The sequence below is a fragment of the Dermacentor albipictus genome, chromosome 5 (assembly GCF_038994185.2).
Source record: "Dermacentor albipictus isolate Rhodes 1998 colony chromosome 5, USDA_Dalb.pri_finalv2, whole genome shotgun sequence".
NCBI classification, from domain to species: Eukaryota; Metazoa; Arthropoda; class Arachnida; order Ixodida; family Ixodidae; genus Dermacentor; species Dermacentor albipictus.
Genome location: NC_091825.1, coordinates 35884998 through 35901774, shown reverse-complemented (window position 1 = coordinate 35901774; position 16777 = coordinate 35884998). Strand labels below are relative to the sequence as shown.

At 45.2% G+C, this 16777-nt stretch overlaps 1 protein-coding gene across 2 annotated transcripts in view; it reads right to left on the bottom strand.

The window, feature by feature from the left end:
• LOC135909518 (juvenile hormone acid O-methyltransferase-like) overlaps positions 1 to 16568 on the bottom strand; it is a 28931-nt gene extending 12363 nt beyond the window's left edge. The window contains exon 1 of one of the 2 annotated variants that reach the window (XM_065441499.2): positions 16208 to 16568. In XM_065441499.2, coding sequence (XP_065297571.1) covers positions 16208 to 16485 — 278 coding nt within the window. In that variant the 5' untranslated portion in view covers positions 16486 to 16568. The remainder of the gene's footprint in view (positions 1 to 16207) is intronic. The other variant, XM_065441498.2, reaches the window with a different exon arrangement.
• Positions 16569 to 16777: the final 209 nt, after the last annotated feature.

The following is a 16777-nucleotide window of genomic DNA, read 5'->3' as shown; positions in this document are numbered from 1 at the left end:
GAAGATTTTTCCCGACCCTCCCAGAGTAGCCTACAGACGCAACACTAATTTTAAAGATGTTCTTGTGCATGCCAAACTACAGAAAAAGAAGAAGTTGGGAACCAATCCCTGTGGTCGCCCCAGGTGCTCTACATGCAAACACATTCAATCCACTACTACAGTAAAAAGTACAGCGTCGAATTACACACACAAGGTAACTTCGGCTTTCACCTGCACATCAAGCAATGTAGTCTACTGTCTAGAATGCGCCGCTTGTAGCAAACAATACATAGGTGAGACCGGACAACAAATCAATACAAGACTCAATGGTCACCGCGCGGACACAAAACACAATTTACCCAAAGCAGTAGCCAGCCACTTTAATGAACATGGACATATGTTTGACAAAGCAAGGCTCTATATACTACAAACAAATTTCCGTTCCCCTCGCGAAAGGAAGTACACGGAATCATACGTCATACACAAGTTTAATTGCCTACACCCGACAGGAATTAATTTGGCACGCGGCAACTTAGAATCTTTAAAAGCTGTAACTTAAATCTGAAACTCTCATATCATCAACCAATACACAAAACACATTAGGCCACCAGCCAACTTTAATTCTTAACCTCACCTACTCTTTCATTTCGGAGGAAAAGGGAAGGGGAAAGGGAAGAAAAAAAAGGGAAAAAAAATTTCCTGCCTACTACTCAATTTAATGTACTCTTTCAGGATTTTACGTCTACAACAAGTGTACGATCCCCTTCTTCCATGTACACTTGCCCGCGCCCGCTTCTGCACGCGTCACCCTCCTGTTTGCTATACCGATTTCGCCCCCCCCTTCCCCCTGCCCCCTTTTTTAGTCTCTCTTTTTTTTTTTTTGAAACCCCCTCGACAACACATTCCGAAGTCAATATGCCTTTTTCGGCGCCTCAACCCGGAGTATCGCCTTCTGGATGCCGCCGTAACGACACCTACGTTAAGCGCGTGGGGCAGTGCCCCTTGAAAGACCATGCCGCTGCCTTTCAGTCACCCCACACATTGCACCGCAGACTACTCGTCGCCACCTTAACTCTTTCAAAATTACTCGACCTATTGCTTGACCGGCCGTTCTAATGCCTCAAAAACATGCCGCCAACGACTCCCCTGAATACCTCCTAACATTTCGCATCCCCAACACGCTCCCAAGCCCCCGTATTTCTTAAAGATTTCATTTTTCTCTTTCTTTTTCTTTCACCCGCCCCCCCTTTGTTGTGTCTTGGTACGGCCCTGGCTCCCCCCTGTTTTTTTCCCCCTTTTTTCTGCTTCTATTTCTTTTCTTTCCTCCCCGCGTGCCCACTCTCACGCTCTTGTCCCTTCGTCTTGAGAATGAGGCTCACAGACGTCGGACGACAACGCCTGTTCCCTCTTGTAATCTCTCTCTTTAAAACCAGCCGCCAGCGACAACACCCGCACGTGACGTCACTGCACTAACCCTTTAAAACTAACACGCCGAGGATGACGAGGCCGCCTTTGACGAAGATAGGTCCACCTATCGAAACGTTGGCCAGCCTGTCTGAGGCACTTCAACCCTGTTTTTAAAAAAGTTTATACCAAAGCAATACATGGACATTCTGTAAAGAAACTGGCTGCTTAATGTCTATACGTGCCAGGCTGAACACTATTACATATCGCAAATATAATGAACCAAATGATTTACCTAATTACTGAATCCTTTAGGTAATACGAGTAATGCAAACCAACACTTAGTTTTAACGAATAAATAACTAAATAATTAACTAGATAGTTATTATAATTATTAGTTTCACTTACATGAGTTCTTTCACAGGGGGATAATTGAAAATTTTATATCTTGAATTGCGCTGACATCTTCATATTACGGCGACAATCGCTGTGTTTTAAATCGAAGTGGAGCGCTTCAGGCAAATGCAAGCCCTTATTTTAAAAGAATGCGTCGCTTGAAGTACACAGACTGCAAAAAAAAAAGAAAACGGAAAGAAAGGGAGAACGAAAGAAAGAACCTTTCGGTAGTGCATGAGGTGCTCACATGTGTCCTTAAGGAGGTCGACCTACAGCGCCATGGGTTTACTTCACACTGTGGCTCGTGATGTGGTACAAGAAGTCTGACCCCTTCTATCACATAACTTAATTGATTACCACGTGTGCAGAAGGCTTGCGCCTTCACGTGTTACACGAGTGTAACATTCTGCCTAATACTTTTTTTTTATTCGGCGAGCTTGCGGCGGGGCATATGTAGAAAAATTGCTGGCTTCTCCCGTAATCGAGACTATAGATTGCATTTCGCAAGACTTCCGCTTCTCGGATCAAATTTTGAAACACCTGACCTCTAGACCGCTAATCAGAGAGTCAACATGTCACATAATGGCCGCCGTGCAGCTGCCATGCGTGTGGAGAATAGAGCGCCATGCTTCTTTCGTTTCTACAAACGTTTCTGCCGCTGCTGCCTGTCAGGCGTTCTGCTAGCGGCCCGCTCCCTGCGCCAACCCCTGTCGCTGGCCGAACGCCACCATAGTCATAAAGCGCTATTCAACGTATCCCTTCTGAAGTGCTGTCGCTTACAAGCATTGCATAAAATCCAAGTGAAAGATTGTACGCATGATAATCGAACGAGAGCTTTCGTTTTATGGCCGGCAGCGGCTTGTGTTAGGCGCGTCCAGATATATACGCAGATATATCGCCCCGACAGTCACGGCAGAAGAAACAGCAGTGGGACCATGCGTTTCCATAATTTGGAAACGGCACATAGCTCGCCCTCCCCCCCCCCCCCCCCTCCCTCTTTCGGGAATCGTGGCAGCGAGGCGGAGTTTCATACAATAATTACTAGAAGGAGCTCTAGCGCTACGATTGTTCAGGAAATACATGGATTTGCCTGATCTTCGTACTTGTGCATTCAGACGTTCTTGTGGCTTAGTTTATCAATCTTATCTGTCTTCATTGCCCTAAATTTCAAAGCCTTCTGTATTGTTGTAAGTGCACAATACTCTGCGAACACCCACAATCACTACCGATTGCAACAGCTCAACCTGCCAAGGTGGCCAAATTGAAACGCGCCAAGCGTTTCAACACGCTTTTCTGTAAGAAATTCATAATGACCCGCCGTGGTTGCTTAGTGACTATGGTGTTGGGCTGCTGAGCACGAGGTCGCGGGATCGAATCCCGGCCACGGCGGCCGGATTTCGATGAGGGCGAAATGCGAAAACACCCAAGTACATATATTTAGGTGCACGTTAAAGAACCCCCAGGTGGTCAAAATTTCCGCGCTCCTCCGCTACGGGGTGCCTCAAACAGAAAGTGGTCAAACAGTGTTCCAAGTATGTTGCTTCTCGATGCATGTGTCTGCGGCGTGATTTACTTATTTATTTATTCAAATACCCTAAAGGCCCTCTAGGAGAGGGTATTACATAGGGGGGGGGGGGCACACGAAACACACTAATAAGAATATGCGAAAAAAAATAGTAAGAATAAACAATTCAGCAAACATAGTAAGAACACCACAAAATACGCATACACCAATATTGGAAGTGGATTAAAGTTCGAGTAAAGAATGAAGTGTGAAAATGGAAACACCGGGGGTTCAAGGATAACACATAAAAAGATAAAAACTGCAATGCGATGTCAAGCAAGATGCAAAGGTATTAAATAGCCCCGAAAAAAATAGCTAACACCAAAGACGCACAGAGACGTGAAATTCTGATATGAGTCCACAGCATTTGATGAAATTGATCGGTGTTAACTTCAGTGGCAATATCACATGGTAGGTTATTCCAGTCAGCTATGGTTTTGGGGATGAATGATTGTGCGTAATGGGCCGAGTGGCAAGCTGGGCGTTTGACTTTGCAGGGGTGATCACGGCGAGGAAAAATGACAGGGGGTGACTGAAACAAGTCGTCGCGCAAACGATCATGATGATAAAGTTTGTGAAAGAGATAAGCGGCCGTGTTTCCGTCGTAGTGATAGCGGAGGCAGTTTGGCACGAATTTTTAAAGATGTAACACTGGAGTACGGAGAAAAATCTGAAAAAATGAAGCGAGCAGCACGGCTTTGCAGGGATTGTAGCCTTGGCTCGGGTCCCAAATGGCACATGCATATTCAATTTTAGGCCTGATTAACGTGGTGTACGCGAGTTTTAGTTGTGAAGGCGCTTGCTTTAGTATGTGTTTCATGATTCCGAAAGTACGGTTAGCAGATGCAAGAGTAACGTTGATGTGATGATGCCATGTGAGATCCAATTGCAAGTTGATTCCTAAGTATTTGTACGTGGTAGTAAGTTCGACAACATTGTTACCTATAAAGTATGAAGTTCGAATACCGGAAGAGGAGTGCGTAAATGACATGCACTTAGTTTTAGTATGATTTAGGGTCATTCGCCAGTCTGAACACCATCTGTTTATTGCGTTGAGGTCTGACTGCAATGTTTGATGGTCAGTGTCAGTAGAAATGGTACGGTAAATTACGCAATCATCGGCGAACAGTCTTACTCTGGACGACATGCAGTTAGGCAAGCCATTAATATAAATTAGTAAAAGCAAAGGGCCAAGCACGCTCCCTTTTGGAACGCCGGACGTGACAGGAATAAAATGGGAGTTGCAATGATTAATATTTGTGAATTGAGTTCGAAATGACAAGAAATCTTATCTATGCAATGACTAGTGCGCCAATGTTTTAATGTTTAAGTTTCAGTAGTAGCCTGTGGTGAGGAACACGGTCAAAAGCTTTGGAAAAATCTAAGAATATCGCGTCGACTTGGTTGCCAGCGTCAATACATGAAAGCAAGTCATTAGTAAAGCCTGAAAGTTGCCCATCGCATGAATATCCCTTGCGAAAGCCGTGCTGGTATTTGAAGATTATGTTATGTCCTTCTAAGTATTTTATGATTTGAGAATCTATGATATGTTCGAGTAGTTTGCAAATGGTGCTAGGTATCGAAATAGGCCGGTATTTAAGCGGTAATGAGCGATCGCCAGATTTAAAAATTGGTATGACCTTGGCTGTACGCCAGTCATTAGGAATTTGGCCGGATGACAATGACTGAAAAAAGAGCGCACGAGATTCCCGAAATGCTTTGCGATGTACTTTTAAGCAACTTGTTGTTGAACCCAACGTGGTCAGATGCAGATGATACCTTACGACTATAAAGTAGTGATATGATACCGGAGTCGGTAATATTTAGCTGCGGCATGATGATATCGGAAAGTGTACCTATGTTTGGGCATGAAGTGACGTCCTCGCGGGTGAACACTGACGAGAACGCATTGTTTAATATTTGTGCATACTTTGACTCGGGAACAGTGGCGCCTGTGGGATCGGTAAGCACAACATCGGGGCGATTGCTTGGATTTATTACTTGCCAAAATTTACGAGGATTGGTAGTGAGCATAGATGACAGGTCGTGGTTGAAAAAGTGACGACAACTGGATTTAGGTAACTCTTGGTATTCTTTGTCGCACTGTTTGTATTTAAGCCATGATGGTGCAAGACTGGATTTCTGGGCTTGCCTGTACAAACGCTTTTTTTTTTTGTTTAGACGCCGAAGTTGCTTGTTGAACCATGGCGTAGAGCTCCTACTCTTAATTGTTATGGACGGTATATATTTGTAACGACGTCAGTAAACATATTTTTGAACGCGACTCAGTTTTCTTCAACTGTACGGGACAAGAAGTCATTAAGAAACTGGTCTGCAAAAAGAGATAATTGTGCATTCATTCCATCAAAGTTAGCTCTGCTATAGCATTTAATTTTTTTTATGATCTTCCTACTGTTATGCCGACAAAACATGTCGCCAGTAATGACGTCATGATCGGAGAGCCCATCTAGGTGACTAATGTTGGCGCAAATATCAGGGATATTAGTAAGGATTAGATCAAGAATACTGGAGCATGTGGCAGTGCGCCGTGTGGGTTGCATGATAAGTTGGTGTAATGCAAAATCTAGACATGACTGAAGAAATGCATTCGATTCTCTTTCACTCTGCGTGACAGATAGAGTTGCCCAATTGATGCGTGGATAATTAAAATCGCCAAATATTAATTACACACATTTTGGAAATTGGTTACACACTTCACTCAAAATGCGATAGAACTCTTCAACAAGAGCTCTGCCCGTATTAGGGGGGCGATAAAAAACACCAATAAGTATGTCAGTACTGCTACCGTTTAACAACACCCATACACATTCAAGAAACGTAGAAATTATGATGGGTACACATTATAATTCTTTTTTTATTGCCAACAGAACACCACCGCCTCTCCGATTTGACCTGTCGCAGCGAAATATGTTAAACGTCGCCTCGGTAACAAAAATGCTGTCGTCGGGAACATTGTCCGTAAGCCACGTTTCCGTGAACGCGATTAAGGATGCAGAGCATGAATCGATAAGCGAGGAAATGGGAACAGCTTTAGAGAGGATACTTCTGGTATTTGTGTAGAGGAAAGTTAATGCGGTATTATGACAAGGCTTATGAACTGACGGCGAAGAAGGGTTGATTACTTGAGCTGAGTCAGGAGGATGATTGGGTCATTCGTCAGCGCTTCTGTGGGCGCCGTCCTTTACCTCTGGCGCATAATTTCCAGATGTTTGTAAACGGACTGCGCAGTTGGCATCCGTGTCCCGGACGTAAGCGTCATCATTTAGAATGAGCTTGGTGAAAGCAAGGCGGGGACGATCACCCTCCTTTTTATGCGAAGCATATTACGAGGGCTCAACCCAGCTCCTCAGGCGCGGCGGTGACCATGAAATCACGTGACACCGTGACGTCACGAAAGAGGAGAAGTGGCTTTGGCTCAACTCTTGCAAGACGGGCTGGGTGGGAATCGAACCAGGGTCTCCGGAGTGTGGGACGGAGACGCTACCACTGAGCCACGAGTACAACGCTTCAAAGCGGTACAAAAGCGCCTCTAGTGAATGCGGTGTTGCCTTAGAAACGCGCTGTTTCTAAGGCGTGCGTCTCTTGCTCAGGCGCACATTTCGTTGCCGCGCCGAACGCTGCTTTGCTCGACGCTCACCGCGTCCAATGCGGGGCGCGTAGTCGCTGCCCTGTAGCCCATTGTCTTACACCCCTTGGCGGGTCGACGGGAACGCTGTCGCGTTCCACTCTTGAAGGCGAAGAAGTAATGCATGAGTTGTTTCTTCGTCTAGCCGAACCAAATATAGCCAAGCAACAGCAGTTCACCAGGCTAAACAGTGGTTCAACAACTAAAATAAAGGCTAGTATGCTTCGCATCCTGGGCTTAACCTTACCTAAGCCACAGCCATTTTTTATTGACTTCGAGAACTGCCAAAGCTTTCGGCGCTTATCGCGCACGGCAACAGAGTAGTCCCTAGCTATCCTGAAACCTGTTTCCTTCAGCTTGCTGCCATTGCTGAGCAGAGTCTCGATTCCTTTTTCATTGTAGAATTTAGCTATTATTGGCCGATTTTTCTCGGCTGAGAACCGACCCAGGCGGTGGGACCTGGCAATAGACTGTACTGAAACCCCCAGTTTATTTTTACAAAATTCTCGAACTATAGCTTCGGTACTGTCCCACGTTTCTGAATGGTCGGTGTCTGCAATGCCAAAAAACAGTGCATTCGATCGTCGTGAACGGTTCTCGAGGTCATCAATTTTCTCTTGGAGTTTGCGAACGATGCTGTCACAGGTTTCTGGAAGTTGCGTTGGAGGCATAGGTACACATTTAGATGCAAGGTCATTGACGCGTTTAGTTAGTGCGTCTAAATCATTCTTAAGGACGCTATGCATTTCTATGCATAGTTACAATATCAGGCTTGTATCAGGCTGATATTGTAACTATTCTATGCATAGTTACAATATCAGGCTTCTGTGCCGGAGGTCCTGTGCTCGTATCCTGCAGTCTGGCAATTTTAATAATGTTTCTTTACTTATCTAATACACAGTACTTTGCTTAAAAGGGTGACTTTACAAAGTTGCGCAGCCATTTAAAGCCAGAAGGACGAAGTTTAGGCAAGTCAATACACTTCCCATAATTACCATGATAGCTGAACCACATCTGGATAAACTGTTTCCCCTAATGCATTAAAAGAAAATTAAAAAAACGGAAGGACCCGTTCCTGCTGGTGTGCAATAACGGGTTTAAAGTAAGTCAAAAAGAAATGAAGAAGGGGCTTGAAATATTAGACAAGGGGCTTACTTTGGAGGTAAAAGGCTGAACAACCCCGACTGCATCGCTCGTAGACACCAGCGCCAGAATTCGCTCTAGTAATTACTGCCTGAAACTCTATGGGCTGCCACGAATTCTGATGAACCTCACGGGCGTCGGCACGGTAATGCATAAGCATTGTTTGGCTTGCAGGTTACTGTGTGCTTAGCTTTGCTTACTTGCTTTTCTGAGCTTCTACGCGTCTACCCGTGGCCTTATTAGGATGGCCCACCCAAAATTTATTTATTTATAGTATTACTTTTCAAATGAAAATGTCAGCAGAACAGGCATGAAAATGACAGTGAATGTTAGTATGATTAGCATTCAAGCAACGCTGGGACAAAACGTATTGCTACACCAGGAATACGTCACGAATCAGCCATGAATTGCTGCAGGGCTCCTCTCTAGCGCCTCCCTGTGGCCACTCTGGGCCATATAGCGACGGGCGCACAGTCGCCCTCTGAGATCACGTGGCCTACGAGAGTGACCAACTGGCGGGCCGGCAGAGGTGCCTGTACGCGCTAACATTAAGAATTAAAGCGTCGCTGTCCTTTTCTAAGAAGCAAAAAATAAAGATTGGTCTTTGGCATCACCGTTGAAATTCCACACATATTGTGTTTGAAAAAAAAAATGGAGGACGCTTATGTTTTCCCTTTGAGAGTCTAACGCGATGGTATTCAAAGATCCCCGCCAGCTTCTCACGCCTCCCTGCAACTGCAGCTCATGCAAGCGTAATGTTTACCGGGTAACACTGGCGGCGAACGCTATTTACGAAGGCGAGCTTTCTCGTAGAAATGCAGCTTCGTGCGTGTGCAGCGGAGGCAAGCGCCATTTAGATGGTGTTGCAAGGAAGCGAGCGTTCAAAGAATGGCAGAAATGCTGGAAGTGTGGTTTATGTTTGAGTTTCCACGTAACAAAATCATGTTTTATGGTATATTCAAATTAAAATCGATGCTATCATGTATGTGGACCGTCCTTAGGTTGTATACTATACGATTTTTTCTGAAGCATCCTTAAGGAATTCAATTAGTTCCGTACCGTCTGTGCGCCGCGCGGACAGCCTGGTTGGGGTTCGGATGATCTTCCGCCAAAAAAAAGAAACAGAAAAAAAGAAAACCGACGCAAACATCCAATTTTTTGTGACACGAGGCCTTTCACTCTCTTGCGTTATTATACAGCAGCTTACGACACCTCGCACTTATCTCGAGGCACGTTTAGATAGGTACAGTAAGAATACGGCACTCGGTTAAAAAAGAAAGTGCTGGCTCTTCGGTAATCAAGTGTAGAAATAAGCATGAAATGGCATCCGGCAAAGCAGATTGGTTGGAGATGATTCAATCCACAATCTTAAAATGGGTGTAGTGCGTGTTCACGATGACACACCGCACTACGCCATACTGTGCATGGATCCATATGGACGCGGCCCATCTAGAAGAAGAAATCCGGCTGAAGGCCACACGACAAGCCGCGAAAGAGGCCAGGGAGACAGAGCGCACTGCCCAGCTAAAATGAGTTCAATTCTGGGGTCTTACGTGCCAAAAACACGATTTGATAATGCCACATGCTCCAGTTGGGGACTCCGCATTAATTTTGGCCACTAGGTGATCTTTAACGTGCCCCCAATGCATGGGACACGGCGTTTCTCCTCTTTTTCTGTGCAAGATATTTCAACAGTCTTTTAATAAAGGTGTGCTGCATCATGCTTGGAAAGAGGCGAAGGTGGTTCCACTACATAAATCAGGAAGCAAACAATCCGACATACATTATCGACCTATTTCTCTCACTTGTATGCCATGTAAGCTTCTGGAGCGTGTAATCTCTAATCTGGTCACCTTGCGAGAATCCAACTCGTTCTTTCCGAAGTCACAGCATGGATTTAGGAAATCGTTCTGTTGTGCAACGCAGTTCTGCTCTACCCATTCCCTACACCCATTCTAGATCGTGGTTCCTTGGTCGATTGTATCGTTTTGAACTTTTCCTAGATTTTGGACAAGAATAACCACCATCTATTATTCTACAAGCTTAGGAGCTTGAACATCGACTGCAGAATTCTAACTTGGATTGAGTTCTTTTTAACTAATCGCTTACTCTATGTTGTGGCCAATAATTCCACCTCACCGACGTCACCTGTTACCTTCGGCGTGCCTCAAGGCTTTGTAGTGGGTCCTTTACTTTTCCTGATCTATATTATTGATTTACCGGATTGCGTAAGCTCTTCAATTCGCCTCATCGCAGTTGACTGTCGTTTACCGCAATATTTCAAGTAAACTTGACGTTAGTTCTCTCCAAACCGATATATCAAATATTGCTAATTGGTGCAGAACTTGGTACATGGAACTAAAGACTAACAAACGCAAAGTTTAAAGTCTTTCACGCACTAGCAGACTTCCTGTTATCTGAACCCTAAATAACGCTATTGAAGAATCTTACTTTCTATAAACACTCGGGGATTCATAGAACTTCTCATCTAAGCTGAAACCATAAGATTAACTACGTTATTACCAATGGTAACCGCATGCAAGGATACCTACGACGTAACTTTGGCCATGTTCTTGTACATGTGAAACTAAGAATGTATAAAACAATAGTACACCCAAAACATGAATACGGATGCTCTATTTCGGACCATTCTCAATGGCACTTGACTTATTCTCTTGAGATCATACAGAATAATGAAGTACGTTTTATAATGCCCAACTACCACCGCACTAGTAGCACCACGTCGATGAAACACACTTGTTTCCCGTCGCAAAGCATGTCGTGTGTACGCTTTTCCATAAGAAATACCATAATCAAGTTTTGAAAGCTCAATTCGTTACGACTCTATCTTATTTTTCAGTCCGCTAAGATTATTACCGCAAGGCACACGTTGCTAGTTGCAGCACTAACACCTGTTTTTATTCGTTCGCCCCACCCACGTCCAGTTATTACATTTGATACTTTGTATTGTTAATTCGTGTGCCCCATTCCCCTCTGTAAAGCTTTGTACGCTTGAGGGTAAAATAAATAAATAAACAAATAAACATGCTATCTTATGTTGTATTCAGAAGGACATGAAATGAGACACTAGAAACATTATCAAAGCTAATTCGTTTGCTAGCAGTTCCGTCAGTACAGTGACTGACGAACGGTTTGATAAATATGATATTTCAGTAAACTATCCGTTATAGGTAAGCACATTAGATTGGCGTACATCAGTGGTTGGTGTATGTTAACATTCGCCTAGCGTGAAAGGATTATTGTTGCATCCATTTGCATCCAATTCAGCCAACGCTTCCTGCTCTGCAACATTATTAAGTTAATATTCGTCACAAACCGCAAGGTGCCACCAAATATGAGAATATAGGACTTCTTAGGGACGAATGTGAACGAGACTGCAAAAACCTTAAAGGTCGTATAGGATCCTTGAATTACGTTTGTATACCCTGTGGCCCACAACGAAGGCACGCTACACGTCGACTTGATTTTGAGTAGACAACTAGAAGTTGTTATTCTAAATCATGAAGCGGTATGAGCCTTCGAATAGAAGATGAAGAAGCGCGAGAACCGGGAGACAGGAGAAGAGAAGAAGGAAGTGGGAATAAAAATGTAGACAAGATGGACGCCAGTTCCACAGCAATGCTTTACGTCTACTGTGTCCTTTAAATAGGAACGCTACATTATTTTGGCGCAGCCGACAGCGAACTCCAACATGTGGGTGAGATTTTTCCTTGAGGAGACCTCCGCGGACAAGATCATCTTTTCGAGATACCAAGCTGAAGATGAACCAGCGGTGGAACTACCTCGCGAACTCAACTCGGCAGAACTCATGAACCTGGTTTTAGAGAAGGCTTCCATGGACCCTGATGAACTACGTCGGAAGGGTGCTGTGAACGTGAACTTGCCTCTGGTGATCTTCGACGAATTAGTTCTTCAACCGATGCGTCGACAGGACTCTGGATCACAGTCGTCGACGGAAGAGGTGAGCCTGGTTTTGAAAGCACTTCGGCTACAACAAGAACAGATTTCGCAACAAAACCAGCTGGTGACATCGCTTATAAGCTCTTTAAACGCTGAGAAGCCAGTGACTAAATTTGTAGAACCCGATGCATTCGACGGCATGTCATCAAGTCCAGAAGGTTGGCTTGAATTCTATGACTATGCTGCTGGGAAGAACAACTGGCACTCTAATGAGGACAAGATTACTAACATGCGTAGTTACTTAAGCGGTGTTGCACGGAAGTGGTATGATTTGCACGTTATTGAAGAGGCTGGCAACTCTTGGAATCAGTGGAAAGAAAAATTCTTGACGACATTCCGAAGCAACCCAGTGCAAAGGTGGGACGCCGCGCTTAATTTCAAATTCAAGCAAGGCTCCCTCGTCGAGTATTTCTTTGACAAATGCCGCCTTTTAAAGCTGGCCGAACCTCTGCTTCCTCCATCTGCCGTAGTAGCACTAATAATGCACGGACTGCACGCGCAAGTCCTGAAGCAAGTGCAAATACGGTCACCTAAAACTATGGACGGGCTCCTGGAGTGCCTTCACGACATATCATTTACTTCAGAAGAAAATATAAACGGTAGCTCAAGCGGTCGCTTCACACGGTCCGGCGCGGATTGGTCAAGCCGTAATCAGCGAGAACCGCGCCGCCTTGCAGGCGGCACAGAGAACTTGGGTTGGCGCGCTCCCAGAGGTCGGGTGCATAACGTCGACAGCGACCCCGTTCCCCTCCTTTCGGACGCTGAAGAGGCTCCGACGACAACAAAACTGATAAACAAGGGTGATCAGTCCGACCCGATGACCACAACTGAGACTGTTTATTTAACTTGCTCTAGCCTACTTCACATCCCTGTCAAAGTGGGAAACAGACATATGATGGCTTTGGTTGACAGCGGTGCCTCTGTGTCTATAATTAATGCCAAGCTGGTAGATGCAAGTCACCTGCATAGTGGAAGAGTACTACGGGTGCAAGGCTACGACGGAAAAGTGACAATGCATAATCAATGGGCCTCAGTAAACATCGAGTTCCAAGGTCATCAAATAGAGAGTGAAGTACTGGTGATTGAGGGGGTGACGTATGACTTTCTGCTATCCAGACCAGATATAAAGAAACTAAAAATCAACGTTTACTGGGACGATGCTGTTTTAGTGGAAGGACTATCAAGGCAAGAGACACAGCCTGATAGAAAAGATAACCTGCGAGTTGTCAAGTGCGCGAGGGATATTGCAACGACCTATCCTGAACTGGTATGCATAGGAAGCTACCCACCAGCGATGACGTCACACAAGGTGCCTTTCGAACTAACCGACAAGACTGTCATCCGAAAATCGCCTTATAACATGTCAAGAGAGCGCAAGATTTGGTTGAAGAAGGAATTGCAGGAGATGCTAGACGCGAATATAATCCGGCCTTCGGTGTCACCCTTCGCCTCTCCCATAACTATTGCGCCGAAAGAAGATGGAACTTTCAGACTGTGCACAGATTACAGGGTTCTCAACCGCCAGACAGAGCTTATACCATTTCCCATGCCGAAGATAGACACGATTATATATGAGACAGGTGGCTGCCGATGTTTTTCACGTATTGACTTGTGCAAAGGTTTCTGGCAGATCCCGCTAACCGAAGAAACAAAAATGTACACTGCTTTTATCACGCCCTTCGACCTGTACGAGTATAACCGGCTTCCTTTCGGCTGGAAAAACTCACCAGCATGGTTCCAGAAGATAATGAACGAAGTCCTGAAGCCTTTCCTAGGTGTCTTTTGTAACGTGTACATCGACGATATTATCGTCTTCTCCAAAACAGAGGCAGAGCATCAGGAACACCTGTCCCAGGTATTAAATGCCTTGAGCTTGGCACACCTCAAGGTTAATTTTAAGAAAAGTGCGTTCTTTCAAAGAAAAGTTGTGTTTCTTGGAAGAGTCTTTGATGGGACTACCAAAAGCACGAAACAAGAGTCCGTTGAGAGGATATCCCAACTGGTAAAACCATATGACGTCCACTCATTGCGTGTGTTTTTGGGATTAGCAGGACATTTCAGACCTTTCATAAAAGACTTTGCCATAAAAACAAGATGCCTCACGCGCCTAACGCAGAAAGCAGTTCCATTTGAGTGGGATGAGGAATGTGAGAGAGTCTACCGTGATCTGGTGCACAGAATCTCTGCTGACCCTATTCTACGCATACCAGATTTCACCTTACCCTTTGAACTGAATACCGACGCCTCACATTATGGAACAGGTGCAGTCTTGTACCAGAAATGTCCAGAAGCATCCGGCCGAGAAAAGCGACACGTAGTAGGCTACTACAGCTACACCCTCAAGCCACCTGAAGTCAACTACACCACTACTGAAAAGGAAGCGCTTGCAGTCCTTAAAGCAATTCAGTACTTCCGTACGTACCTAGAAGGTGCGAAGTTTACTTTGTTCACCGATCACCAGGCCCTCACTCATCTCTTGAATATGACTCAACCTAAGGGACGTATCGCCAGATGGGTGAACTATTTGCAGCAATTTGATTTCACCATCTCCCACAGACCTGGACCCCTTTTGACTGATGCAGATGCATTGTCTAGACTGATGATACAGGCCGAACAATCTGAAGAAATCAATGAAGTAAAATTGTGGGAAGGCACTGAACAATTGATGTTTATGGAAGGTCGCTATCAAGTCCCGCCAACGCTGATTTCAAAGGTTCTTTATTTGTACCACGATAGCCCAGAATCTGGAGGACACGACGGATTTTGGCGCACCTACAACAAGCTAGTCAAGAGATTTACGTGGCCTCACATGAAAGAAGACGTCAAGCAATACGTTCGTTCATGCCACCTTTGTCAGGTCAACAAAGTGAAATATAAGCAGCCTACGGACGCCATGATAATACCTTGCCACTCGAACGTGCCTTTTGAAGTTATACACCTTGATTTTGCCGAGCTGAATAAGAAACGAGAAGGAGTCCGAAAAACGCAAGCTTTTCTTCTGGCCATAGATGAATGCGCCAGGATGATCGCGGCACGCGCAGGAAAAGAAGATGCGAATAGTGTCATCGCCCTTCTCGAACGGGAAATGTTTAGGACAACCAGGACGATTGTATGTGACAACGGTCCAGCGTTCAAGAGTGAAAAGCTTGCAAGATGGGCTCGAGACCATAATATATCAATCAAATTCTGTGCGCCATACCATCCCGCAGCGAATGGGCTTGCAGAGCGTGCTATACGAGATGTAAAACAATACATCAGGATGTACGATAGTTTCCCTGGTGGTTGGAAATGCTCTTTAGAAGCAGCTGTACGACATCACAATCGCTCCTACACCAGTGGCTTGGGATGTAGCCCGCAGTTCGCGTCTTCAGGAGAGACCCCTATTCTTCAGGCGGACCGTGAATTGGGGCTGTTAGAAAATCTCAAGATCGTCGAGGAGAGGAAACAAAAATCGCAGGAGGAGAGGTACCGTAAACGAATGAAACAAAATTTTGACAAGAGACATTGCGTAGATATCCCAGACATTCAAGTCACCGACCTCATTCTAGTTAGGAAAGGAGTAAGAGAATCCAGTGCCAAATTTTATGGTCCTTACTCTGTGACAAAGACAGCCACTCAGAAAGGAATATTGAAGACTGTGTGGTACATTGGTGAACGGGGCACAGTTGAATGTGCTTCGATTGGAAACGTTTTCAAGTATTACCCCAGGAGGGGTTAGCAAAAGAAACCTGGAAGGGTGAAGCGGTATAAGCCTTCGAATAGAAGATGAAGAAGCGCGAGAACCGGGAGACAGGAGAAGAGAAGAAGGAAGTGGGAATAAAAATGTAGACAAGATGGACGCCAGTTCCACAGCAATGCTTTACGTCTACTGTGTCCTTTAAATAGGAACGCTACAAATCACTTATCTTTTTTTATGCTTGCATTCATTAAATACCTTGCTTGTTTCATATTCACTTTTTCCATATTGTCTATTTTATTAAAATAATCACCGCTGTAGCATACGTTAGAAGGCTGTAGCCATAGGTCAAGCGCTTCAGGCGTGGTCCTTTGGACATTATAACGCATATAAAATACAGCTGGTCATAGTAGCTTACCTGTCGACGGCCACAATACGGCGGCACGCTGGTCGCATTCGGGGCAGCAGTGTTTCCTTCGTGAAGCTTCCCGGCCCACAACCGACGTCGAGGTACTGAGGCTCGGCACCGGCTGCCATAGCCGCGGGCGGTGCAAAACGAACCATGTCGAGGGCCCTGAGGTTCTCCCCTAGGACCCAGGGCTTGAGGACTTCGTAGGCGGCCGTGTCAAGGTGCCATGTGTGCTGGAGGCGTGCGATCGCCTTCGTCGTTTCTTTTGAGAGGCGAGGCACCCACATTGTTGTGCTCGTTGCAGAAGGCAGGAATGGCCTGGCGTCGAACGGTAGTTTTATATGGGCATCTTAGAAAGGCATATCAGAACTGGGGCCTGAAAAACGACAGCATGACAGATACAAAAGTTGGCATATTATTGATCGGCGTTTACCGAGAACTGACCTTGGTATGTGCAGTTGTAGAGCGCGCTGAGATTTCTGCGACGATGGACCACTCTATGCTTTTTTTTTGTCATCACTGGTCTAGACATTATCTGCGGGTAGACAGCTCGATGTTCTCCTATCATTGTTGCTGATC